Here is a 26884-nt window from a genome sequence, read left to right as displayed (position 1 = left end):
CTGACATACCACATCCTCATTTACCTTAAGGTGGAACATGCCCAACTATTTGGGTAGCTGGATATTGAGATAACTGTGGCATGCTATTCCCACTGATACAGAGCACAGATAGAGGACACAGGGAATTTGGGTAAGACACGAGGCTTCTGCACTTCATCCCTTTTTATTAGGTCTTCTCATAATTCAATCCCATTCCATACAATACTTCTGCTTGTATATTCTCCTATATTTCATACCATCATACACAGAATGAGACTGGGACAGAAAACCAATACCAATTCTCATATATGTATTTATTGTATGCATCAGATCACAGCCTCATATTTGTTCCAGCAAGAAAACTATCAGTAGGGACTCTGTTACAGTCTTGAATAAGCTGGGCCAGGGCTGATACAATGAACTGGATCATGGACGAAGACAAGTAATTATATTCGACTACCACCTTGTGGATTAGCCCAGCATTACATGGGCGTTTCATTTAAAAGCCTACAGCTAAAGTTGCTAAAATAATCCATCTTCTATGTGGCTTTCAAAACTTGAAAGGTTGTCTGTCAAGTGAAGCCAGTATGATCTTTGCAGCAAAAACATAGATACAAAGGCAAGACAGATTGTGTATTTACTTCTCAAAATGCCATTTACATCCAGAAAGTAGAGAAATCAATTGACAATTACTATTTCCAAATTATACACCACTCGGGGCAGGGAGAGAATAAGGTATGTGCATAAAAGAGATTGGAAAAATAAAATTGCCACTATCATAACTACATTTAGTTTGTAGCTTAAGAAACTATTTTTTTATTTTGCAAGATCAAGGATTTGCCAAGCTATCTGTATGCACAACTGATAATATGCCAAATAAAAGAGCTTGACCCATTTGCAAAGATTTGGATCCCTTTGATATTCTTACCTCTTTTTCATATCTTGGTAGCTGCATGCAATTTTGTGTTTCATTTATTTCTTTCAGCTGTTTTTTCAGATGCCTTATTTCATCTTCTTTGACGGTGATAATAGATTCAAATTTCTTTTCCTTTAAATTACTTTCTTCTTCCGTTTGTTTTAATTTTACACTCTCACTCTCCAATTGTTCCTTAAACAGAAAAAAAAAAACCACACACCCCACGCAGCACAGTTGGTTAATTTTCAGGAATGCCATTATAGAATAGACTATTATAGGCTAAATTAAGTCTTAGCAATCTGTGAAAAAGCTGTGGAAAAGGCAAATTCTGTGTTAGGGATCATTAGGAAAGGGACTGAAAATAAAACTGCCAGCATCATAATGCCTTTATACAAATCTATGGTGTGACCACACTTGGAATATGGTGTACGGTTCTGGTTGCTGCATCTCAAAAAGGATATTGCAGAGCTGGAAAAGGTGCAGAAAACGGCTACTAAAATGGTCAGAGGGCTGGAGCAACTTCCTTAGGAGGAAAGGCTACAATGCTTGGAGCTTTTTAATTTTCCAAAACAGGCAAGTAAAGGGGAACATGACAGAGGTGTATTGTGCGCTGCCTAGAGAACTTCAGGTACTGAGCAGGTAAAAAGAACAGTAAATAAGTAAATAAAATATAAAGTTATACAAGGTGTGGAGAAAGTGGATAGAGACAACCAGGGTCTCCAATGAAGCTGAATGGTAGAAGATTTGGGACAGACAAAAGGATGTACTTCTTCACACAGCGCATGGTCAAACTATGGAATCTGCTACCGTAAGATGTGGCGATGGCCCCCAAGTTAGTGGGCTTTAAAGGGGCATTAGACAAATATATGAAGGATAAGGCTATGAATGTCTACTAGACACGATAGCTATATAATATCTTCAGGATCAGAGGCAGCATCTCTCTGAATACCAGTCGCTGGGGAACTATTGCCCTCATGTCCTGCTTGTGCACTGCCCATGGGCATGTGGTTGGCCACTGTAGGACACAGGGTATTAGACTAGACAGGCCTTTGGTCTGAGCCAGCAGGGCTCTTACATTCTTAAATAAAATCAGCTTTGTACACACTACCATCAAGTTAGGCTGAAATAATTAAAAACCATTTACTGCAACATACAGTTACATCTCCCTGTGGACAATTATTCAAAACAATTGTGTGTTATTTTGAATACATAAAACAGTCACGCTAGCAGAACACATATTAGTGCTTATAAACGTGGGAGATGTTGTCTTATTCCATTTATATACTCTGTTCACTAATATTTAATTAGTTTCAGCATGTGCTAGAATCAAGATAAAGTACATTTAAAGAAGGTGACAATAGTCTTCAAGGATCGCAATTTCTGGAACAGTTAAAATGTAGCTATTTAGCACTTAATGACTTCAGATTTTGTAAGACTCAAGCTATAAAGCTTAAAAAAAAAGAAAAGAAATTAAGGCTTTAGAAAATCTATTTCTTTCCTACGTTGTTAAGCTATTAATTTTCTGTACATGATGACAGTCTATACAGAAAAGGGAAAATGCTTCAACGAGAAGAGAGAAAAAAAAGAAAAACATGAAGTTATAGAAGCAACAGCAAAATTGTCCTTTACTGAAGGCCAGAGACTTCAGCTCTGACAGATGCACAGTATTTGTCAACTGACTGCAATAAGAACCATAATGCAGTCAGAGTGTGTGATTAAATTCAAATGATTTTTCTTTTCTTTTTGCAGAGTGAGAAATCACAATGCAGAGTCAAAATGAGGAAATGCAGAGTGCCATAGAGAGATGTGAGAATGGATAGCTTAAAGCCCTTTTCCAAAATGCCGCAAAGCAAACAGGAGATGGAAACATATTTGGCTCCAATACGTCTGTTTATCCAATGATAGGCAAAATGTCTGAAATAAATTTCAAAATTCATATAGTATGATACCTTTATTAGGCCAACTCAAAGATCAGAAAATAATAAAATAAAAATAAGAAGAATTATACTTTATGAATTTTGGAATTCTGGGGCCAGTCACTGACTCTCAGTCTAACCTACCTCATAGGATTATGAGGATAAAATTGAGAAGAGAACGACCATGTAAGCCACCTTGGCTACCTTGCAAGAGGAAAAAAGGCAGGATATAAATGCAATAAAATTAAGAAATAAATATGAGGGCTAATACTAGATTCCACATTCGTATTCTAAAAGATCACAAATAACACATAGACGGCTCTTTGGAGCTATGAAATGCTAGTACAAAGCAGATCCGAAACATGAGAGATGCTATTTTTTTAACTGGTCATTTTGTATTTTATTCTTTTGTATTTTCTTTTATTATTATTTTTTGTGAGCTGCCCAGAGAATATTTGTTATTGGGTGGCCTATATAAATATAGCAAAAATAGAATCCATTCCGGGTTTTGGTTGGTGTAAAGATTATAAAAGGAGGGAATCTATTTTTCCACAGCCTGGAGAAAAGAGCGATTAATACCACATTTTGCTCAGATATAAGTTTGTCTGGGAGCAAAGGAAGTTCATAATAAATAACTGGAAAGAAGAAAAATAAAGAAGGAAACAAATTAAACATGCAAAGGACACACAGATGATGAATTTCAAAGCAGGTTTAAGCACATAGATTATTACAAGCAAGAGAAAGAAAGGGTTAGGTGTAGATATTACATACAGCATCTCCAGTTGACTTAAGTGTTATCTTCCACTTGTGCAGGGGTGGGCAGAAGGTAGGTTCCCAGAAGCCCCTGCCTGTATGGCCAAATCTCAGGAATGCTGGGAGTTGAAGACCAAAACATCTAAAGATGTTTCTTCCCACCACTGTTCTACAAGGGTTGATTCAAATATTGCACAGCAGCAACAAAAACCACAAATGTACGTTCAACAGGAATCCTCAGCACACTCATCTCTGACAAGTGTAGCTGTTTCTGAACACTTGTTCGTTGCATTCACAATATATATTTTATGTTATCCTAAAAACAGAATGTGTGAAGTGATCCTAACACAATTATCTTCAAAGACTCCATTTTGGACTTAAAATCAGTTTGGTAAGCTTACTGGGGACAGACTCATATGTAGAAGTTTATCTCCATTTCTTTCCATTGTGCAATGTTATAACTATAAAGCCTCATTCTGGCCAGATCATTAAGGACTGTTTCCATATACCCAAGTAGCTGCTCCATATGGCAACCATTTTCCCCACTATATCCATCTTCTCTTTTTCCTCAGTAAAGGACTATCTGTGCAGTCTTGAACTTTGGTGTAATATAGCACTCCTAAGCACACTCATTTAGAAGTAGGCAGATTAGAGGTTCTGTAGTGCAGTGGCAGCTGGACCACACTGTGCCAAACAATGATGTTTTAAGCCGAGAATGGGCACCCAGATCCTTTCGCCTACAACTCCCCTCACTATTGGCTATGCTGGCTAGGGCTCATGGGAGTTGTGGGCCAAAACAAATGAAGGAGCACAAGTTGCCCACCTGTTTTAAGCCGTTGTCTCTGGCCAAATTAAATGGTGAACTGGGTACATGAGGGAAAACTTCTCTTCCCTTTTCATGGTTCCACATAGCTGGCATTTCATTTTGCCAGGTCACCTTGTTTGCATACACAGCAGGGATGCAGCACCTCTTTCAGCACAAGGGCTGAATCCCATTCTGGAGATGCTCTCTGGGGCCACATTCGAGTGGTAGATGAGACCAAAAGCAAAAAGGGCAAGGCCAACCCCCCCCCCCCGAAGACCGACATATTTTAGATTAACTCTCTTCCTGCCAGTTACTAAGCTTTAGGAGAGGCATTACAAGCTTTTAGAATGGGGAAAAGCTACACAAAAGCCAGGAAACCACCAAATGTTTGGTGGCTGAGGGAAAGGGCCGTGGCATTCTGGGGAACCCCAGAGGGCCAAAGTGTGACCCCCAGAAGGCTTGAGGTTCTGCATCCCTGACATACAGTGTTAATAAGTCAGGGATCCATGCCCTGGTGGGTGTCATGCTAATGCTGCAGTTATAGTGGCAAGTGCCTGATTAAAATATGAAGCCAGATGCATAGACTGCTTAAGAGATAAATTAGGCCCTTTTAAAACAAAAACTTAGAAGTAAGATCTACTGGAATTAATTGCTTCTTTAGAAGCAATACAACTTGCCTGATTAAAGGCAGCCACTGGCATGATCACATCAGTCTGATTCTGAAAGAGTTGCACTGATTACCAGTTGTTTTCCGGGCCAAATTCAAGGTGTTGGTTTTGACCTTTAAAACCCTATATGGTTCCGGCCCAGCCTATCTCAAGGAGCGCCTCCAGCAACACCAGACGGGCCACTCAACAACATCAGCCTTGGATAGCTTCCTCTCTGTCTCATCAGCCAGGACAGCTAGGCTGGTGAGGACGAGGGAGATGGCCTTCTCTGTGGTAGCCCCCAAGCTGTGGAACTCCCTCCCTAGGGAACTCCGCCATGCCCCCTCGTTAATGAGCTTCCGCCACACACTGAAAACGTGGTTGTTCAGGCACACATTTGAGGTGGGTTAGGGTATTTTTAGAAATACGATGTTTTAATGTGGAATTTTATTGTTTTAAACTGTTATATTATTGTACATTGCCCAGAGTGGCCGGGTGACCGGCCAGATGGGTGATTAAGAAATTTAATAAATAAAATAATAAATTATTAGCATTTAGATACTGCTTTCTGAATATTCAGTGCTTCCCATGAACTATCTTGTTGTAATTTTTACAACAGACTTGTAAAGTAGGTCAGTTTTATTATCCTCCCACTGCAGATGGGGAACCGAAGCTGAGAGAGTGGGGCTTGCCTAAGGCCTCCTGATTCACAGCCCAGGATCTTAGCGGCTGTGATATCAAAGTGTTAACTGAACATCTGTGTGCCATCACAATTCAAACCATCTTTAAACATTTACAGTGGCGCAAGCACTGAGGATGTTTTAACAGGGCAATAACTCTTGGGCAGCATTTTAATCTCCTTTTTCTGTTTATGAACTACTAGGAAAGAAATATTTTAGTATGCTGTTTGCAGAGGATGACATTTTCTGTTTTGTTTCCAGTTTCTAATTTTTGAAGCAGTAATTGCAAAAGCTTGTTGAGAGAGAGAGAGAGAGAGAGAGAGAGAGAGAGAGACTTTCTCTCAAATTAGATTTCTACAACATAATTATCAACTGTCACTAATTCGACAAAATAGGTATTTTTTTAACAAATTAACACGTATGATTAAAATTTGCTTAGTTGACAGAAATACAATGATCCTAACTCATTTTCTGCAAACAAATCCTAAAATAAACTTTCACAAATGATGTTGATAAAGGTGCCTTAAACCAGGTCAAATTATTAATCCATCTAGCCAGTACAGTCTACTCTGGCAGAGGCTCTCCAAGGTCTCAAACCAAGGTTTATTTTAGATCAAAGACTATTTTGGAATCATGCAAGACAATCCAAACTCTTTAACAGCAGAGTATAAGTCTCACAAACAATTAAACAAAACCAGAATCTTCATACCATGGTCCCATCCATCCATACAAGCCCAAAATTTGTATTTATAGCCAGACACAGCAGTACAATATTTGTGTGTGGTACAGCAGAGATTTCCTCACGGATATTTTGGACCTGTAAATCATACCAGCACACTGGTTCTCACTATCCCTGGGTTGGCCTCAATTTTCCCCCTCATGGTGATGGGCTAGGCTCCCTTATATCTCCAGGCCCTGGCAAACTGTACCCTTCCTTCATTTTGGCACAGTGTGACCAGGTTTGCATGAACACTGCAGCTTATCATGGCTTATTTAAGCCACGGTGGGTTGTGGTGTGTGCCAGCCACCCCTTTGAATGTTCAAGCCGCGGCAGGTGGTTGCCATGGCATATTGCATCGTACAAACCCAGCAAGGGTAGTTCATGCAACCCTGGCATAGCCCATGGGATATGCAAGGGTACAAAACTAACTACAAACAATGCTAAGCAGGAAGGACTTACCTTTCCAAGCTGGTGGGGTAAGACATTTGTGTATGTAGAGAAAATATAACTGTCTGCCAGCTCAGAAGAGCTGATCAAACGCCAGTAGGCAACACTTCAAAAATGAGTATCAAGTGGGAATGCAAAAAAGGCAGAAAGCAGTTTTAAATAGGACTGATAAGGTGCTGATATCTATTTATGAATGGATTTTTCAGTTCTGCAGAGTATTCTATGAACAACTAAAACTATAGCTAAGAACTCGCCATTTTAAATAATGTAAGCCTATAGCTAGATATCAGTCAATCCTAAAGGAAATCAACCCTGACTGCTCATTGGAAGGATAGATCCTGAAGCTGAAGCTCAAATATTTTGTCCACCTAATGTGAAGAGAAAAGTCACTGGAAAAGACCCTGATGCTGGGAAAGACTGAAGGCAAAAGGAGAAGGGAGCAGCAGAGGATGAGATGGCTAGATAGCATCACTGATGCAATGAATATGAACTTGAGCACACTCTGGGAGAGAGCGGAGGACAGGAAGGCCTGGCATGCTATGGTCCATGGGGTCACGAAGAGTCGGACACGACTTAACGACTGAACAACAACAATAGCTAGATATCAAAGAACTGACACCTAGCCTTCTCCCTCCCCCAGTTTTGTCACTCCTTTGTTTCCAACTCTTACGGCTGGTTATTTAAAGATTTTTAATGAAGAACAGAACACCAATAACAAACCTGGAACTAAGCCTTTCTGAACCTGGTGCCCTCCAGATGTTTGTGGCTACATGCTCAGGGATGATAGGGGTTGTCTTCCAAAACATCTGGAGGGTACCAGGTTGGGGAAGGCTGCTGTAACTGGTCTTACATGCTATGTGTGCCAAATGATGAATACCATCAGCAAAGCAAAGGTAAGAAAAATAGCACATTTGAAAAAGAATGCCACATTCACCTTTAAATGGGGCTCTTTGTACCCAGACCAGCATCCCAGTTCGTCCCACTGCAGTTTTGCATGTCTAGTGCAATGAGAGCACTCATCTGCGAACGAGGTGCAAACCTCAACACTATTTCAACAGGATAAATGAAAATCATACTGGACCACAGTGATTTAAGAGCTGGATATCTGATTTTATACCAAACTTAATAGCGAAAACACACACACACACTCTAACAAGCATGTATTGGCTGCGTTTGGATATCATAATAAACCATGGTTTGTCGTGATGGGAACAAGCTTGTGTGAGACTCAGATTCACACATTCCCCCCTCCACTTTTCTCCTCCAGTCTGGCTGGAAAGAGATCAGAAGCTTTCACTTTCTTTTTTTATTAACTGCAATTCAGTGTGTTGTTCAACCCTTCAAGCTATTGCTTGAAGTTGGCGTGTTCCAAACAAACCATAGTTAAAGTAAACCAGTTTGTCCAGTCTGGATGGAAGGACAAACTGTAGTTAATAGAAAACAGAAGTGACATTCCTCCTCCTTGCCACCAGATGGGAGAGGAGGGGGAATGCATTAGCCTGAGGTTCAGATAGGTTAATTCCCTTCACAATAAACCATGATTTACCATGACGTCTGGATCGAGCTGTTAAATGTCATTGTTAATCTTTACCTTGTGAAAAGTATCATACCTTTAAAAGCTTCTCTCTTTGCATTGCCAGTTTCAGCTTTTCATGGAGCTGATCAGAATCTAAGTTCAGTAAGGTACCGTTTCTTCTTGCTTCACCATCTTCAGGTACTGGAGGTTGATCGTACGCATTAACTGCAAAATAAAGAGCCTTCCTTTTAACATTGTTTCAATTAAAAATAATCAGCAAGCTAATATGAAACATGTGGAATATATCATGTGATTTTATTTATGGAATCCAGCATTCATCTAACAGTGCAATCCACAATCTGCAGTTCACTACCCCCATCACCACACAGCAAAAATGTTAACTTCTTGCTTTCCAAATACAAGTCTCCTTCACAGATAATATACAAGAGAAGGCCAGAAAAGATGCAAACCATTGCTTATGTAGCTGGCTTGTTTCAACAAACCATAGTTAAGATGAACCACAATTTACGTTTTGAACAACACAATAATGTTTTCATCGCTGTTATTGGAAGAGATTTGGCAAACCGTCTGAAATCTATTAAAGCTAATGCTCCGCTGACCAGTAAGGGACTCAGTAAAGCTTCAACAACTAGACTACTTGTTTCAGGGGTGGAGGACCTCAGGGTCTGCAGGGGACCAAACGCAGCCCTACTGGGGTCTCACCTTGGCCCTCTGGAGTTCCCCAGGTGGCTCTGACTCTCCCCCCCCAACCACCAATTGTTTAGTTGTTTCCTGGCTTTTGTGCAGTCCCCCCCTCCCATTCTAAAAGGTTGAAATGCTTCTCCTAAGTGACTGGCAGTAAGACCTTCAAGCTACACTATGCAGATATTTTTTGCCCCATCCCTTTTGCCTTTAGCCCCACCCACCACAGGAATGCAGTTCCCGAAGCCTTCTCCGAAATGGAATTTGGCCCTCAAGCTGAAAGAGGTTCCCCACCCCAGACATATCTGAAACTCCAGCTCATCCAAATTAAGGACGTTTCTGAGGACCACTTGGCAAACTTCAAGAAGCTGCCCTGATCATCCAGGAGCCTCCCGGAACATTTTAATGAATGAGGTATTACTGGATGTATTGGGAAGCCCTGGAGGCTGGTGGCTCCGATGTCAGTGGGGTGGTGCATCCACTCCGGGTTTTAGTCAGAACTCTAAAGGAGTTATCCAAAGCATCTTGGATAGCTCCTTTAGAGTTCTGACTGAAACCCAGAGTAGATTCACCATCTCACTGACATTGGAGCCACTCGCTTCTACTGTTGAGCAGTCCAGTGTGGATTAAGTTAGCTCACATATTGGCAAGTGGTGATGTGGCACTCAGTGATCTGAAAAGCAAACTACCACAGGACTTGGCTGGAAAGGAACAATTCTTCGCCCAACTGCTCTCACACACATTTGAAATATGTTATGTAGACATTTGTTCTGTGGATTGATTCACTGGAATGTTTTATTGTGAGTGTGTGTGTGTGTGTATACACACACACACACACACACACACACAGAGTGTAATTTTTATTTGTATACCACCCTGGAACCCATTTTGGCAGATGAAAGTCAGTCTAGAAAGTTTTAGAAAACCAACAAAATTGCTACCACATAATCTGTCTAAGGCCTTTTTTCCTGCATGGAGTTAATATCTGTATAGGAAAAGCATGTGCATACTAACATTGGAAGTACAATGTAGTACTCTGAATTAGCAATGAAGTACAATGCAGTTGCAAGTGTGCGGGTTTTCCCCCCGAGTAGTCAGACCAGGCAGCAGTTTTCAAACTTAAGCTTAACTGAATCTTGCATTGCAATCTTGTTAAAGTGATGTCATCTAGGAACTGAACAATGTCACGGGACTGGAGTTTTCTCTCTCTTCTACATACCCCTCTTGGGCAACCCAAATCCTTCTTTCCCGGTTCCTCTTTACTCATTTGTACTCAATATTTACTTCCTTGTTCCTTCCCCCACTTTATTTTTAGCCTTTTCCACTTCCATTTTTGTTGTACATCCCTTCCCTCTGCTTTCTGCCCCCCCCTCTATTCCACTGCCCCCACTACAGCCTCCTTCCCTACAAGCAGGGAGTCAAGGGACTGAATGCAAGTCAAGGTTTTCCAGGGCACAGTTCAAGAACCTAGTGCTACAAGATATGATTGCTGAATCTTTTAAATGCTGAATTGTTGTTGCTGCTTTTGAAGTAATACTTTTTAATATGTTTTATTATTGGTTGCAACATTGGTTGCATTGTTTTTGCATTTATTGTGTATATCACCCCCAAGAGCGCTGGTTATAGGGTTAATAATAATAATAATAATAAAAAATGTGATAGCATTTTTAAAGGGTTTGTCAACCCGTGCAGTGTACTTCCTTTATTTATTTGTTATTTAAACCTTTCACCTTATATCTGTACCCTGCCCTGGGAACATATCAATGTAACAATATAAAACAACTTAAAACCACAAATCTCAAAGTGATAGTGATAACAGGCCTTCTCTGCTGATCTTAGCACCTTGGCTGGTCTACAGGGGAGGATGAGCTCTTCCAGTTATTTGGGTCCCAAGTCGTTTAAAGCTTTATATGTTAACATCAGCACCCTAAATTGGGCTCAGAAAAAAATTGGCAGCCAATTTTCCATTACTATTGAATAATCACAACCAGCAGTTGTTCGTTTGCTCTCAAGTCAGAGGCTAGATGTCCAGGCAGGCTTGAACCTTGGCAAAGCACAACCTGGCCTCACAAAGGAATGGATGGAGACACCAGAACACACTGGCAAGAGCAGATTCCCTCCACTCAATTACCTACTCAGGTCTTCATCTCTCCCTCTTTCAAAGCAGAAGCTTAGGTTTTGTGAACATTTTTGCATCCCTGCCGTTAAACTTCCCAAGTGCTAAGGCTCACATCCAAAGTATTTTGGTTACATAAATTACACAAACAAACCAAACAAAGCTCATACACAGGCACACTTGCCAAAGAGTGTTTAAATACTGTTCTTTCTGTGGCAGCCAAACTCAATTGCTTCTAAAGTTTAAAACAAGAGTGCAGAACCTCTTTCAGCCTGAGGGATGAATTCAATTCTGGGGAAGCTCTGAAGTCTGCATTCCAGTGCTTGTTGTTGTTGTTCAGTCGTGTCCGACTCTTCGTGACCCCATGGACCATAGCACGCCAGGCCGTCCTGTCCTGCGCTCTCTCCCGGAGTGTGCTCAAGTTCATATTCATTGCATCGGTGATACTATCTAGCCATCTCATCCTCTGCCGTCCCCTTCTCCTTTGGCCTTCAGTCTTTCCCAGCATCAGGGTCTTTTCCAGAGAGTTTTCTCTTCGCATTAGGTGGCCAAAATATTTGAGCTTCAGCTTCAGGATCTGTCCTTCCAATGAGCACTCAGGGTTGATTTCCTTTAGGATGGACTGATTTGACCTCCTTGCAGTCCAGGGGACTCGTAAGAGTCTTCTCCACTACCACAGTTCGAAAGCATCAATTCTTCGGCGCTCAGCCTTCCTTATAGTCCAGCTCTCACAGCCATACATTACTACTGGGAAAACCATAGCTTTGATTAGACGGACCTTTGTCGGCAAAGTGATGTCTCTGCTTCTTACTATGCTGTCTAGGTTTGCCATAGCTTTCCTCCCAAGGAGCAAGCGTCTTTTAATTTCATGCCTACAGTCACCGTCTGTGGTGATCTTGGAGCCCAAGAAAGTAAAATCTGTCACTGCTTCCATTTCTTCCCCTTCTATATGCCAGGAAGTGATGGGGCCGGATGCCATGGTCTTAGTTTTTTTAATGTTGAGTTTGAAACCAGCTTTTGCACTCTCCTCTTTCACCCTCAACAAGAGGCTCTTTAGATCCTCTTCACTTTCTGCCATTAGGGTGGTATCGTCTGCATATCGGAGGTTGTTGATAATTCTCCCAGGAATCTTAATTCCAACCTCTGATTCATCCAACCCGGCATTTCTCATGATGTACTCTGCATATAAGTTAAATAAACAGGGTGACAATATGCAGCCTTGTCGTACTCCTTTCCCAATTTTGAACCACTCGGTTGTTCCATGTCTGGTTCTTACTGTTGCTTCTTGACCCTCGTACAGGTTTCTCAGGAGACAGGTAAGGTGGTCTGGTACTCCCATCACTTTAAGAATTTGCCACAGTTTGTTGTGATCCACACAATCAAAGGCTTTAGCATAGTCAATGAAGCAGAAATAGACGTTTTTCTGGAATTCTCTTGCTTTCTCCATGATCCAGCGAAAGTTGATTCCAGTGGTAGGCAGGGACAAAATACAAAAACTACCAACAATGCCAACGTAATTTAGCTTAAACGCATTTCCTGCCTGTAATTAAGCCTTAGGAGAGGCATTTCAACCTTTTAGAATGGAGGGGCATGGAAATGCACAAATGCTGGGAACACCTCCAATCAATTGATGGTTGGGTGAAAGGGGTGTGGCATTCTGGGGAACCCCAGAGGGCAACAGTGTCAATAGGGACCAGAAAAAACAGCTGTAAAGTTGGAAACCAAAGTCAAAAAAGAAACAGCTGCACCAATTGAATTCCTACCGCATTTTGACACTTGGTCTTTACCAAGGGAAAAAAACTCTTGGAGATTCTTTTGGAGGATTCCCTCTCTGGGAAGAAGCAAGGGAGGTTGAATCCTCCAAAAGAATCTCCAAGAATTTTTCCCTTGGTAAAGACCAAGTATTGAAATGCATTGGGAATTCAACTGGAACCCCAAAGGGCCGGATTGGAACTCCTGGAGGGCCACATTTGGCCCCCAGGTCTGAGGTTCTGCACCCCTGGTTTAAAGTTTTACATTTATGAAATGTCCTCCATTGTTTTAGCTTCAAGGACCTTTCAGCTTCTTAGTGTAGCTGCAGCAGTTTTACACTGCAAGGCCTGAATCAGCAAATAATTTTAAGAGGGGGATGGCACCCTGAGGGGCAGGGCGGAAGGTGGCAAACTGGGCTCTATTCTTACTCCCTCAAAGTGGTCTGCCAGCAAATGCCATTCGCACACATGTACTTTCCATGGATCCATCCACTCTAGGTTGGAAAACAGGAAACCAGTTGGTGGTAATCAGGGTTGTATCAATGTCGGCCCTAGTTAGAACTGACCCACTGCAATGAACAGCAGTTAAGTTAGTCCAACGTTGGACAGAACCCATTAGATACAACCCCCTAGCACCTCCAGCTGTTGATTTCTACCGTAACGTCAGGTAGATATTTCTCACCTCTAGCCTAAAACACATTCAGCACAATCTGGAGAGAGAGTCAGGTAAAGCTAGATCCAGTTAAATATCAGCAAGGCCCATCATATGATCCTTTGCATGTTCATTTAGGAGTCCTACTGAGCAAAATCGCAAATGTACCTAACACTGCCTTAAAGATGCAGTTAAGCACTCGCATCTCATGGAAATGACACAAAGCCAACTGCATGGGCCGTGCAGTATAAGAAAACGAGGTGTCAGAACTATCAAAGTGCCTTTACTCCTGGCATTACCAGCCTGCTGTCACATTTTTCATACATCAGCAGCATCTTATGCAGCAAAGCAAAGATTGCAAATTATTTCTGCAGTGGAATCCAGACCTGAAGGAACTGGCACTGATCCTCAGATCAGCTTGCATGTTTTTCTCCTCTAGCTTGCAACACAGAAGTTACCAGCACAGAAAATCAAAGCATGCTTCATAATTTGGAGAATAGGGAAACTAAGCAACAAAGAGTCCTGTGGCACCTTAACAGATTACTATTCTGGAATTAAATTTTCTAGATACATAATGGAAAAGAAAAGCAGTTGTGCTATTCAGTGTTGTGAAAATCCAGGAAAACTCTCTGGTTCATGGCCATTAAAGCACGTGTGTGTGCGTGCGCACATACATGCACGCACACATACAGATAGATAGATATATGAAAAGTACCTACCTCTGTTAGCATTCATAGAAGCCAACTGTGATTTGAGCTTTGCAACGACGCTCATTAGAAAGTCGATTTGTTTCTGTTGTTCACATGTCTGCTTTTCATAGCTGTCTGTCTGTAAAGGTAATTAGAAGTAGTCATTTTGTGTTGAGAAAAAGCTTTACCACAGACAGGTCCAGAACCTGCCTAAGCCACAGTATTAGCAACCCTGCATATTGCTGGTTATGACATGTGTCCAGTATGCTAGTTTGTTTTAACAGTGAGGGAGCCAGATATTTCTGTTTTATCTTGTTCCCCCCTTTTTTGTTTCCTGCATTTTTATCTTCCTCCACAGAGCCCAGGGGGCATATATGGCTGCATTCCAACCCACTCTTCTCACAACAATCCTGCAAGGTAGGTTAAGCTGAGAGATAGTGAAAGGCCATGGGTCTATTACACCACATGATTACATTACACCATCTCTCTTTTAGCACTGCATAGTTTCCAAAAATGGGCACTCAGGACATCTCATGGCATGTTATGATGTCCCATTACAGCAAATGTTTATTCTCTTGCATGAACAAATGAATTATTTGGGTGGCTGGATAACAGGATCTCTATGGTTTCTTCACCATTTCCCATTCTGCAGCGTTCTGAAAAATCACAGCTTTCAGGGGATGGGGGAAAGACACCTTTTCATAAAACACCCATATACCCTAATATACCAAAGAGTCTATCTACAGCCAGACTCAAAGTAAAGCCCCCAGAAATCATTGCATCATTAAAAAGCCAAGGAGGTCAGTATATTCCAGCAGCTAAGATGACCTCAAGAAGCAGAGAAGGGGGGGGGAGGAGGAGAGAGTCACTAAGACCCAAATTGAAAATGTACAACAGCAATGTCTTGTCAACACTTCTGCACAGAGCACAAGCATGACAGCTAAAACAGACAGAAGAGAAGATGCTTTTGACAGTCCGCAGGCACAAATGATTCTTTTAGAGTCAGATGGCAGCAACAAGTTATTGACTAGAAGATATACTTGACAACCAAACATCCATTTGTATTGAGCACCATCTGGCCAGGATGACTCCGGTTTCTATGCGTTTGACACAGCTCCGATCTTCAGAGACTAGCAAGACAAGCGGCCAACCAGAGGCTCAGGAAGCAGCTGCTGGTGGTCTGCTGGTGGGCGCGCCAACAAACAACGGAAGAGCCATGGAGCAAAAAGCGGGGGGAAGCATTAAACCAAAAGCAACTTGTGTGAGTCACCTGCATTTCAAGTACGACCCATCTACAGGTCGGTATTCCTTAGGAAATCACGTCATATGGCTCTGCACTCACAGAATCCAACCGCCAAGCAGGTTAGAAGCAGGTACTTTTCGCTCTGACTTGAAAATAAACCACTTGCTGGACACCTGTGTTAAGCAAGCAGGCCCAGAAGCAGAGCTTTTGGGGTGACCTTTGGAACCACTGCAGAATAATCAGAGCGTAAGATACAGGTGGCTTAATATAGTTATTCAATTCTACCACCTGAAGTGGGACTTTGCACTGAGGCAAATGCCCTCCAACCACTAGGCAAGACTCACAATTTAGATGCAACTGATTTTAGCCTAAAATGTAATCTCTGGCTCTGCCAATATAAGGGCACGTGCTTCTCTGTGCTTCTGCTCTCTGCTGCCCCTGGAACCTGTATGTTTCGCCCAAGGCAAGAAGCAGATCAGTTACAGACACGCTTTGTGTTTTCAGAAATGGAGATCAGCCATTGCTTCTCTTTGCCAAAATGCAATGCTAGCTGTAATCTGATACCTGCAACACCTACCACAGACTAATTCATTCAGACTGCAAATCTCTGATTTGAGATTGGGTCCATCTAAATTCCAGACTCCATGGCAAGAACACCTAACCAACTTTTCTGTTTCTTTCCCTGTCCCCTGTTTTTTGTACCACGTAGTATGATGAAGAGTTCTGGAAAACTCAAAGCCTTGCACAATTTTGTGGAATCTTGACTGGTCCTAATAAAGGTATTGCCCAGCTGTGGACTTGGGATGAATTTTGTACTGGTGAGCCATTGGCTAGAATACTGCATGAATGCTTTTCTTTATATCCCCACAAGCCAAAGGAATAAATTACAAGTTTTTGTTACTGAAAAATGAAAATTCAGGGAGGCACACGGACTATCCTTGAGGTGGGCCGCCCCCATGGATGCAACACTATGCGTAGTCAAGCCAGTCAGCAGGGAAGCGTGAGCAAATTATTGCAGGGCGAAGAGGACATTAGGTCTTTTCTCCACTCAAGCTATCAACAGGCCGCAAATGGCTAACAGAGGAGCGTGGGGGCGGACAGGCTTGCTAGTATGATTTTTCTCTGGGACAATAATGTTGGTAAACTTAACCGCACAGCCACTTTAACTATTGCCAACCCTTTTTGAACAAATGGCTTTCAAAGAAAGGATTCTTTTGAAAGAATAGCTTGAAAGTAAGGATGTTGCGGGCGCCCGACTGGGTCCAGGAATTCAGTGGGCTCCCCTTGCCCACGACCCCGGACTGCGCCCCTCGAGACGCTGTCCTTGCTCACCCCGCCCCCCGCTTGTGTCCGCTCATGCCCTCCAGGACTCACCGCGATCCTGTTCAGAGTGCCTGCCATTTTCACACCTTTGATTGCTACCTAAAACAAGAGGTTTTAAAAATGCGTATATTTACATATGCGCAGTTTGGAGCTGGGAAAGCTAAATAAGCGCAATATTAGAGGGATTATACCTCTAATATTGCACTTATTTAGCTTTCCCAGCTCCAAACTGCGCATATTTAAATATGCGCATTTTGAACTTCCTGTTTTATGTAGCAATCAAAGCCATGAAAACGGCGGGTGCTCACCGAAAGGGATCGCAGTGAGCCCGGGGAACTCTCCGAGCTCATGGGCGGCCCGAGTGTGGGACTGGGGGGGTCCTAATAAAGGTATTGCCAGGTGCGAGCAGGGGCGCTGCTTTGGCGAGCACCCAGAGAAACCAAGTTAGGGTGAGTTCTTACATCCCTACTTAAAAGAATGGCCCAAGAAGAAAATAAAAGTCCATTCCCACTGCTTTCCAACAGTAACATTCTGATGTTGGTCAAGCAGCTCAGCCACATTTCCTCCTCTAGGGAGAGCCAAGGAAGAAACATCTCAGCACCGGACATGTATAAAGCAAGGAAGGAAAAGGAAGGAGCAACTCTTCAAACAGCAGCACAACTGTAATGACAGCACTGATCTTCGACCTGAGGAGTAGTGTATTACTACAGTGGGAAAGGATTTTGGAAGCTGCCTTACACCAGGTCCAATATCTTGCCTAGCATCGGCTACTCCAGAGGTGCAGAACCTCTTTCAGCCCAAGGACTGAATTCCATTTTGGAGACACTCTCAGGGGCCGCATTATAGTGGTGGGCCAGACTACAGCCAAAGGGGCAGAGCCAAAGGCAAAAGAGGCAGAACAAAAATCCCAGCATATTGTAGCTTAAAGCTCTGACTCAGCCTTAGGAGGGGCATTTCAACCTTTTAGAATGGGGGGAGGGGAAAATCACAAAAAAGCTAGGAATCCACCCAACAATGAGTGGTTGGGGGGAAAAGGACATGACCTTCTGGGAAACCTGGAGGGCGGGATCTGGTCTCTGGACCTGAGGTTCTGCACCTCTGGTCTACTCTGACTGGTAGCTGCTCTCAATGGTCTCAGGCAGCAGTCTTTCCCATTATTATTATTATTATTATTATTATTATTATTATTATTATTATATCCCATCTTTTCCCTAATACTGGGACTCATTAAAAACTTGTACAGTTAAAACATATAAATAAAAATATACAAAAGTTAAAAATATAATTAAATCAATAACATTAAAATTGTCTAAATTTTAGAATTTAGAAAAACCAATAACAATATAAACAATAGTATCAATCCATCATATCCATCAGATCCAGACTATCTATCCCCAAAGGACTGCCAGAACAAAAAAGTTTTTGCCTGCCTGCAAAAACATACCAAAGAAGGTGCCATTCTTGCCTCCCTGGGAAAGGAAGTCCAGAGCCTTGGGGCAGCCACCGAGAAAGCCCTCTCCCACGTTCCCACCAGCTGAGCCTGTGTCGGTGGCAGGACTATGAGAAGCACCTCCCCTGAAGATCTCAGGTCATGAGCAGGCTCATAGGGGAGAACACGGTCTTTCAGATGGACCCAAGCCATATAGGTCATGACCAGCAGTTTGAATTGTGCTTGGTAACAGACTGGGAGTCAGTGAAGCTGTTTTAGCAGGGGAGTTGTAGCCAGCCCCAGTCAACAGTCTAGCAGCAGCTCTTTGAACCAGCTGAAGTTTCCGAACACTCTTCAGAGGCAGTCCCACCTAGAGCACGTTACAGTAATCCAAACGGGATGTACCTAAGGCATGTGTCACTGTGGCCAAGTCAGACATCTCAAGGAACGGGCACAGCTGGAGCACTAGCTTCAACTGTGCAAATGCACTCCTGGCTACCGCTGAAACCTGGGTATCCAGGCTCAGGGCTGAATCCAGAAGTACGCCCAAGCTGCGAGTCTGTGTCTTCAGGGGGAGTGTAGCCCCATCTAGCATAAGCTGGATCCCTATTCCCTGATCTTCCTTTCGACTGACCAGGGGCTCCTCTGTCTTGTCTGGATTAAGCTGCAATTTGTTTGCCCTCATCCAGAACATTACTGCCAACAGACACCAGTTTAGCACTGCAACAGCTTCCTTGGAATTAGATGGAAAGGAAAATTAGAGTTGGGCGTCATCAACATACTGGCAACACCGAATCCCCAAACTCCAGACAACCTCTCCCAATAGTTTCACGTATATGTTAAATAGCACGGGGGACAAAACAGAACCCTGAGAAACCCCACAGGCCAATGGCCAGGGGGTTGAACAGAAGTCCCCCAGCACCACCTTCTGGGTCTGCCCTTCCAAGAAGGAATGGAGCTATCATAAAACAGTGCCTCCAAGTCCCATCCCAGTGAGGCGGCCCAGAAGAATACCATGGTCAATGGTATCGAAAGCTGCTGAGAGGTCCAGCAGAACCAACAGGGACACACTCCCCCTGTCTAGTTCCTGGCGTAGGTCATCCACCAAGGCGATCAAAGCTGTTTCTGTCCCATCACCTGCTACCTGATCTTTTAAAATGAAGATGCCAGGAATTAATCTTGGGGCCTCCTGCATGCAAAGCAGATGCTCTACCACTGAGCTACAGTAACCCCCCAAACCACACCTTTCAGCCCCATAACACTTCCATATAACCCAAGTCATTTTTTTCTCTTTTGAAATAATATGCCAACTGTATAAAAAAAGCGAGGAAGTTCCAAATGACCAGTTATCTTCTCACTTCCTCTTGCAAACGGGGGAGACAGTTGCCACTGTGCATTGCACAGCATACTTGGGGAATGCAGCCACCAAAGCAATATCTGTATATACTCCAAGGCCTCCTCACAGTTAAAGCCAGAAGCAATCTGCCCTCAACAGCTGCAAAATCTAGTTTTACAGACAGCAACAAGCAAGCTGCATCGCCCAACTTCACACCTGGAAGTGGAAGATCATTGTGGACCATTAACACTATTTCCCCAGCATCATCAAACTCCATTGAATGCTTCTGTGGTGTGTGAAATCTGAGTTGACCTCCCTTTGGAAGCCACCCTAAATGCAATCCTAACTTGTAGTGTTAGATATAAAACAGACACATACCTTTAGCTTGAGCTCTTTCACAGCAGAGTCTCTATCCATACATGCCTGCCGAAAGGCTTCATACGCTTTATTAAGCTGCTCTGCAATATTTTTATCCATACTTCCCAGCAATGTCTCATCACTGAAGAAATTACAAATGCAGCAGATCTGGTTAAAGGACTGAAAAAGAGGGGGAAGGCATTGGTTACCGTACAACAGTTTTACTATTCCCGCAGTTGCCCGGGGACAAGAAGCAATTTCACCCCTAAGCCTAGGGTGCAAAACCACTTTCAGCCCAAGGGTCAAATTCCCTCAGAGAAGTTCTTGGGAGACACGTTCCAGTGGTCGGTGGAGCCCAGGGCAGAAGGGGTGGACCCCCCAAAACCAGCATATTTTAGCTTAAAGATCTCACTACCAGCAACTCAGCCTTAGGACAGACATTCCAACCCTTTAACTGCACAAAAGCCAGGAAACCACCAAATGATTGATGGTTTAGATAAAGTGGGTGGGGCCTTCTGGGAAACCCCAGACGGCCAGTTTGGGACAGCCTCTGGGCCTGAGGTTCTCCACTGCTACCCTAAGCAGTCAGGGATAAGAACATAAGAGCAGCCATGCTGGACCAGACCAAGGGTCCATCTAGTCCAGCATTCTGTTCATACAGTGGCCAACCAGCTATTGACTGGAAGCCCACAAGCAGGACACAAGTGCAACAGCACCCTCCCGCCCATGTTCCCCAGCAACTGCTGTACATAGGCTCACTGCCTCTGGTACTGGAGGCAGCACATAGCCATCAGGACTAGTACCCATTGATAGCCTTTTCCTCCAGGAATTTGTCCAACCCCCTTTTAAAGCCATCCAAACTGGTGGCCATCTCTACATCCTGTGGTAGGGAATTCCATAGTTTACCTATGCGCTGCGTGAAGAAGTCCTTCCTGTTCTCTGTCCTGAATGTCCCACCTATCAGCTTCATGGGATGACCCCAGGTTCTAGTGTTTTGAGAGATGGAGAGAAATGTCTCCCTACCCACATTCTCCACACCATGCAGATGCAGCACTATGGTGGCTCCTCACTCAGCTCTCTTATACTAGTACTTCAAGGGTGCAAACCTATGCATATTGAGACAGAAAACAAAGTCCTCCAACTCCCAGCATTCCCCAGCCAGCCATCCTGGCTGGGGAATGCTGGGACTTGGAGGACTTTTTTCTGCCTAATTAGGCATAGGATTGCACCCTACGTTACAAGCAGGAGCGGCTAAAATAGCAGAGTACCATTGAACTGCACTGCATGCATGGCTTGAGAGGCACAGAGGCAGAACTGGCCATGTCTGGCTGTGCATTCGCATGTCTGTCGGTCTGTGTCTCCCAACCCTTGGCCCTTTGAGGCAAGACAAAAAGACAGGGAGCTGGAGCTGTACCCTGGCGTTATGGAGACGGTCACCACCACAGCTTCCCTTGGGAAGCTCAACTTCCTGACGTCCTTATCCTTTCAAGGATACAGATCACTTGCTACTAGGAGGCTTCTAGGAAGAGGGGAGGGCAGGGGAGAAAGTAGTGAGCGCCCTGTGGACAGAACAGGAAACCACCCCAAAGAGAACATAAAGAGAACGTTCGGCATCAAGCAACAGATCTTCCTAGTCCAGCAACTGCTTTTCCCAATGGTGACCAGCCAGTTTCTTCTTGGAAGGCAGTGAACAGGCCATGGAGGCAGGATACTGCCCCTATTCAGTAGTCCCCAGCATCTGTTATGCTGCAGTATACCTGCCTCTGAACACGAAGTCTTGCTTTAGCTTTATGTCTACTAATAGCCTAACTCATGTCTAATAACATAACTTTTATTATAACTAGTAATTACTATTACATTATTGTAATGTTATTCTTACACTATTTTGTTTGTTGCCTTAGATGACTGTGGCCCAGAAAGATGTCTTATAAATATTTAAATAAATACATACATATAGCTCTTGATGATCCTATTCTCCATAAAGTCCTCTTTATCCTTTTCTAAAGGCACCTATCAGCTGATGGCCATCACCATATTTTGTTAGTTAATCTAAATACCCCGTCAGTAATTAGAGCATGTCTGGCATTTAGGCTTCCCATACCTCCACATATGCTAGGAAAGGTGAAATGCTTTGATCTCTATCACTGATCACGCAGGTGCTGAGCTGTGTGTCTACAGCTCTGCCCTACATCATGCTGAAGCATCCACTGATACCAATGGGTTGGATCCAGACTAAATTAGTTGAACTTAGGTCCCACTGAAAGCAATGGGGCACTTTAGTCATGGCTTGACTAAAGTCTCACTAATTTCAGTGGGAATTCAGTTCAACTAACTTGGTCTCAATCAAGTTGACTGCCCCATTAGAAGTGACAAAAATGAAGTCCACAGGCTTGATGCTATAGTGTGATGGATAATGCCTAGGCCTATTAACCAATGAAAGTTAAAAAAAAAAAGAGATTATCCACCTGCTTTTTAACTGCTCAAAATTTAATTGACTGTAACTTGCATATTACAACCCCACCCACCCCTGCTTAGGTGTCTCTTTGAAATACTGAATTGTAAGACAATTCACAATTTAATACACAAAAGCTGTAGCTCATTGTTAGAAGGGAAGGCTATATATTTTTACTCTATTATAGTAATACAACAGTGGAACCAGATCACTTAAAAACTAAATTATGCACTATATTGGCCCTTACTAATCAGTCAACTAAGGCTTTAGTTGATTAATCTACCAGTGAAACCTACTACCAGCGTACAGCCCATGGTATAACATAAATACAGGATATAATATTAACATGTTCAAGAAAGTACTCCAGTTGTACTATAATTTCTCAAAAAATACAAGAGACCTTCCAATGCAATAGCTATTAATGAAAGTTATTAAACACAAGAACATCCCCCTTTCTCAGTATAGACTAAAACTTTGCACAGTTCCCCTTAGCCACAGATTTAATGCTAGCTGCAAACCAAAACCAATTATCTTTCCTCAGATCTGATACCAAACAAACAAGAACAGCTTCCAGAACATAATTAATTAAACGTGACAAATTTCTAATTTAAACAGAGTCAACTTTGGCACTAGCAGTCTTTTGCTTTTCTATTTATCATCAAGGGGAAACTATTATTATTATTTAAGGAGCCTTTACCAATTTCTGCAAGTTATAACAGCTCAGATCCTTTAGAGGCACACACATTCACTTTGGCTGAGAATACACGACTCATAGAGGTAGAACCCCAAGCCTGCTTAACCAGAGGACTCACAGTGGGTTTTACTCTCTAGTAAATGCGGTTAGGATTGCAATCTAAGATTAAAATCTATGATACCCAAGAGATTTAGAGAGCAATTCTATGGTTTTCCAAAGACCATAGGATGTTGCAGAGTTCCTCCCCTGAGGCCGTAGACACTTCTATAACCTCAGGAGGGGGAATCTGAATGGGGACTTTTCCCTCCCACCATTTACACCCACCATGGAAAGCACAGCATGGGAGCCCTGACCTCAACCTCCGGTGATGATGCAAATGAGCGGGAGGATAGGTTCCAAGGATCCACAGGATCCTAAAGCCTCTCAACTCCTGTCCCTGCCCCCGCAACACCACTAAAAAAAGTGTGTCTAGTGGAATCTCTGCAGAAAGGAGAACAGAAAGGTGAAGATCACCCCCATCACTCCTCCTGCTCTGCCAAGGGTCTGCCAGCAAAGTACAGGATGTTCAGAGCACTCCTTGGATGGGCATAGGTTTGCTCCACCTGGCTGCAATACCATACCTTTCCCCCCCAAGAGTAAGCCCCACTGAACTCAATGGGACTTCCTTCCAAGTAGATTTGCGAGCTTTGGCTGCAATCCTATATCCACTTACCTGAGAGTAGGCTCCATTGCACTCAATGGGACTTACTTATGATTAGACATGTAAAGGATTTTGCTGTCAAAGTATGGCATGCTTGCTCTCCTAGAATACCACGTTTCAATTACCTTTTCTTAAAAAAAAAAAAAAAGGAAATGCAGAATAAAAGTAAGTGTGCCACCTAGCAAGCAGATGATTTCATAAATGGTAAACACCACAATTAACAGACTTATAACAGGGTTGTATTCAACCACTCACCAGGTTACCTGTGGCATATAAGAATTGCCTCCCTCCAGGCAACCAATTTTTTAAAAATGAAATCCCATTTCAATCACAACATGCTACCATATGTACAAATGGGCAAATAGCTACTAAAATCTCATGGGCTTGCAAATTTGGCAGACTTCTTTCCACAGCTGGATTTCATACTTGCAGTTGTCTAATATAAAATCCCTAATCTAGGCAACTGACTAGTCATAGCGGGCAGTATCCAATACTGCTGCTGTGCCTTCTCTTGTTCTGTTGTGCTAGTGATTGGTCCTGAGGGCACAACAGGAACTAATGCTTCCTAAAGCAACCCCTGAAATGAGCTCTTTTCTGGAATGGGGGATGTCAACAAAGCTTCCTTCTGCAAGCTGCACTGACCTGCCCCATTCCAGAAACAAGTGCTTCCGCTCATTTCTGATTGCTTCAGGGACCGCTAGCTTCCATTGTGCTAGTGGTAGGTGCCACTAGCACGTGGGCAGCACTGGATACTGCCCAGTATTTCTCTAAGTCAGGGATAGGAAGCCTGTGGGCCTCCAGATGTTGCTGGACTACAGCCCCCATCATCACTGGCCATGTTGGCTGGGGCTGATGGGAGTTAGAGACCAAGAACATGTTGAGAGACACAGGTTCCTCCACCCTCGCTTTAAACTGTTCCTGGAAAAGTAAGCTCCTATTCCGGAAGAGAAACAGATGGCAAGTCTGTTTTATTCTTCGTTATTTATTTATTTACTACATTTCCATACCGCCCAAAAGCCAAAGCTCTCTGGGCAGTTCACAGCAATTAAAACCGTAAAATACAAGATGATAAAATACAATATAACAGTTTAAACGTTTAAAACTATAGTATAAAAAATAAAAAACCAAGCAAATAGAAGCTAGTAGCAGCGCAAAGTTTTAAAACACAGTACCAGATTTAAAAGAGACACCGAAAAACTCAAACGCCTGGGAAATTAAGGTCTTCACCTGGCAATGAAAACAGCACAATGTAGGCACCAGGCGAGCCTCTCTGGGATGCTCATTCCACAACTAGGGTGCCACAGAACAAAAGGCCCTCTTCTTAGTAGCCGTTAGCGAATGGACCCAGCTTCACATGGATTGGAATAACCCTTAGGTTCATACAGTGAAACCTTGAAGCAAACTTACCCAGTTGTCATAACTTGGACACTTTGTGTCTACCCCGTCTGAGTGAAGCCACGACTGCAGGCATCCTTAGGCACGGCCCGTGCCATGGTGCACCTCTGTAACTCCCTGAGGGAGAGGAAGGGTCTATCTATTCTATTCCCCTGAGGTGGGCTTTCCCACATAGGTCAGAGGGCCTCAGAACACTCCCTCCTGGCTTCAAACTGCATTGACTGGAAAGCTATCCACTGGTTAGGGAAGTCAACCCCCTAGTGACTGAAGATGGCACTACAGGCTTCAAACACACGGACACATTTAAAGTAATGAATACACTAACAATATTTTGGCCACCTAATGCGAAGAGAAAACTCCCTGGAAAAGACCCTGATGCTGGGAAAGATTGAAGGCAAAAGGAGAAGGGGGCAGCAGAGGAGGAGATGGGTAGATAGCATCACCGATGCAATGAATATGAACCTGAGCACACTCGGGGAGAGAGCGGAGGACAGGAGGGCCTGGCGCGCTGTGGTCCATGGGGTCATGAAGAGTCGGACATGACTTAACGACTGAACAACAACAACACACCCCTAAGGTTCTCTTTGCATACATGCCAAGTTTCTGGTGTCTAAGGGCGCAATCCTATGTCCACTAGACAGCGGCTAGACGGCCATAGGATTGTTTGGGTTTTGGGAACTGACCTTGGAGCCCGCACTCTGAGGTCGGTTCCCAGAAAACCGCCTTCCTGCCCCCTCTCCAGCTGCCTCATAGGCGGCACGGATCGTCCCTGGGCTCCATACTCGGAAGAGCAGCGTGGAGCGGGTCAAAAGGGGGCATTCCCGGGGGCGGGGCATGCAGAAGTGCCAGTACAATGCTTCCTACGCATCGGCTGGCCTCCCCCACCCTGCTTTGAAGTCCGGTGGCTAGACAGCCAAGGAGAGGATCCCCTCCGCACTCTGCCTGCCTTGCATTGGATAGGTGGTTGCCTCTGAGTTCAGAGGCAGGTGCCTATTTGCACAGGATTGCTCTCTAAGTTTCATAGTCTTGGTGCTATGGTGCTGACAGACAGACATCCTCTTTAATAATTATAGATAAGGAGCATGTGTGCTGTTCAAGTTAAATGGAATGAACCAGCAAACCCGGCCACCACCACAAGTAAGGAAAAAGCGATTTCCTAAAATCTGAAGCTGCAAGCCTGGAATGTGAGGATCGAGGTCTAAAGCTGTGTCCAGCTATTATTAATTATATTTGTACCGTGCTTTTCATCCAAAGCGTACACAGGGACATACCATTTTATCCTCAACAATTGTATAGGGTAAGTTAGGCTGAGAAACAAGGGATTTTCAGACCCCAACCAGCCTTGCCCTGCTTCAGTAAACAGATGATGAAGAGCAGAATTGGACCTGCCAGCTAAGCCCCTGATGCTGGCCATGCTCCACAGCCACACTTTTGGTGTTAGTGTGAAGGGGACCTATGTACATAATGCGAATAACAACTATAAATGTGCAGGCACAGTGTGTGACTGTGGCCATCCTGCTCCTCCCTCACTGAATAAGTGGGGGGATTGTCTAAACACCCTTCTAGTGGCTTCCCAAAAGTCACGCAATACTTTTCATGGAGGCCCATCTAGCACATCACTCCACCACATTATACTACACTACCTGGGTGTTGCACCTCTAGGTT

At 43.5% G+C, this 26884-nt stretch overlaps 1 protein-coding gene across 5 annotated transcripts in view; it reads right to left on the bottom strand.

Moving 5' to 3' along the window:
- TANK (TRAF family member associated NFKB activator) overlaps positions 1 to 26884 on the bottom strand; it is a 57430-nt gene that overhangs the window by 16185 nt on the left and 14361 nt on the right. For 4 of the 5 annotated variants that reach the window (XM_084811634.1, XM_084811649.1, XM_084811625.1 and 1 more), the window contains exons 2-5: positions 20000 to 20158; positions 14321 to 14429; positions 8475 to 8605; positions 908 to 1087 (exon numbers count right to left, since the gene is read on the bottom strand). In XM_084811634.1, coding sequence (XP_084667760.1) covers positions 908 to 1087; positions 8475 to 8605; positions 14321 to 14429; positions 20000 to 20098 — 519 coding nt within the window. In that variant the 5' untranslated portion in view covers positions 20099 to 20158. The remainder of the gene's footprint in view (positions 1 to 907; positions 1088 to 8474; positions 8606 to 14320; positions 14430 to 19999; positions 20159 to 26884) is intronic. The other variant, XM_084811658.1, reaches the window with a different exon arrangement.

The sequence above is a fragment of the Heloderma suspectum genome, chromosome 1, assembly GCF_057233095.1.
Source record: "Heloderma suspectum isolate Gila_16-S chromosome 1, 16-S_ref, whole genome shotgun sequence".
In the NCBI taxonomy this organism is placed as follows: domain Eukaryota; kingdom Metazoa; phylum Chordata; class Lepidosauria; order Squamata; family Helodermatidae; genus Heloderma; species Heloderma suspectum.
Note: the sequence above shows the minus strand (reverse complement) of the source record. Positions and strands in the feature narration are given on the sequence as shown.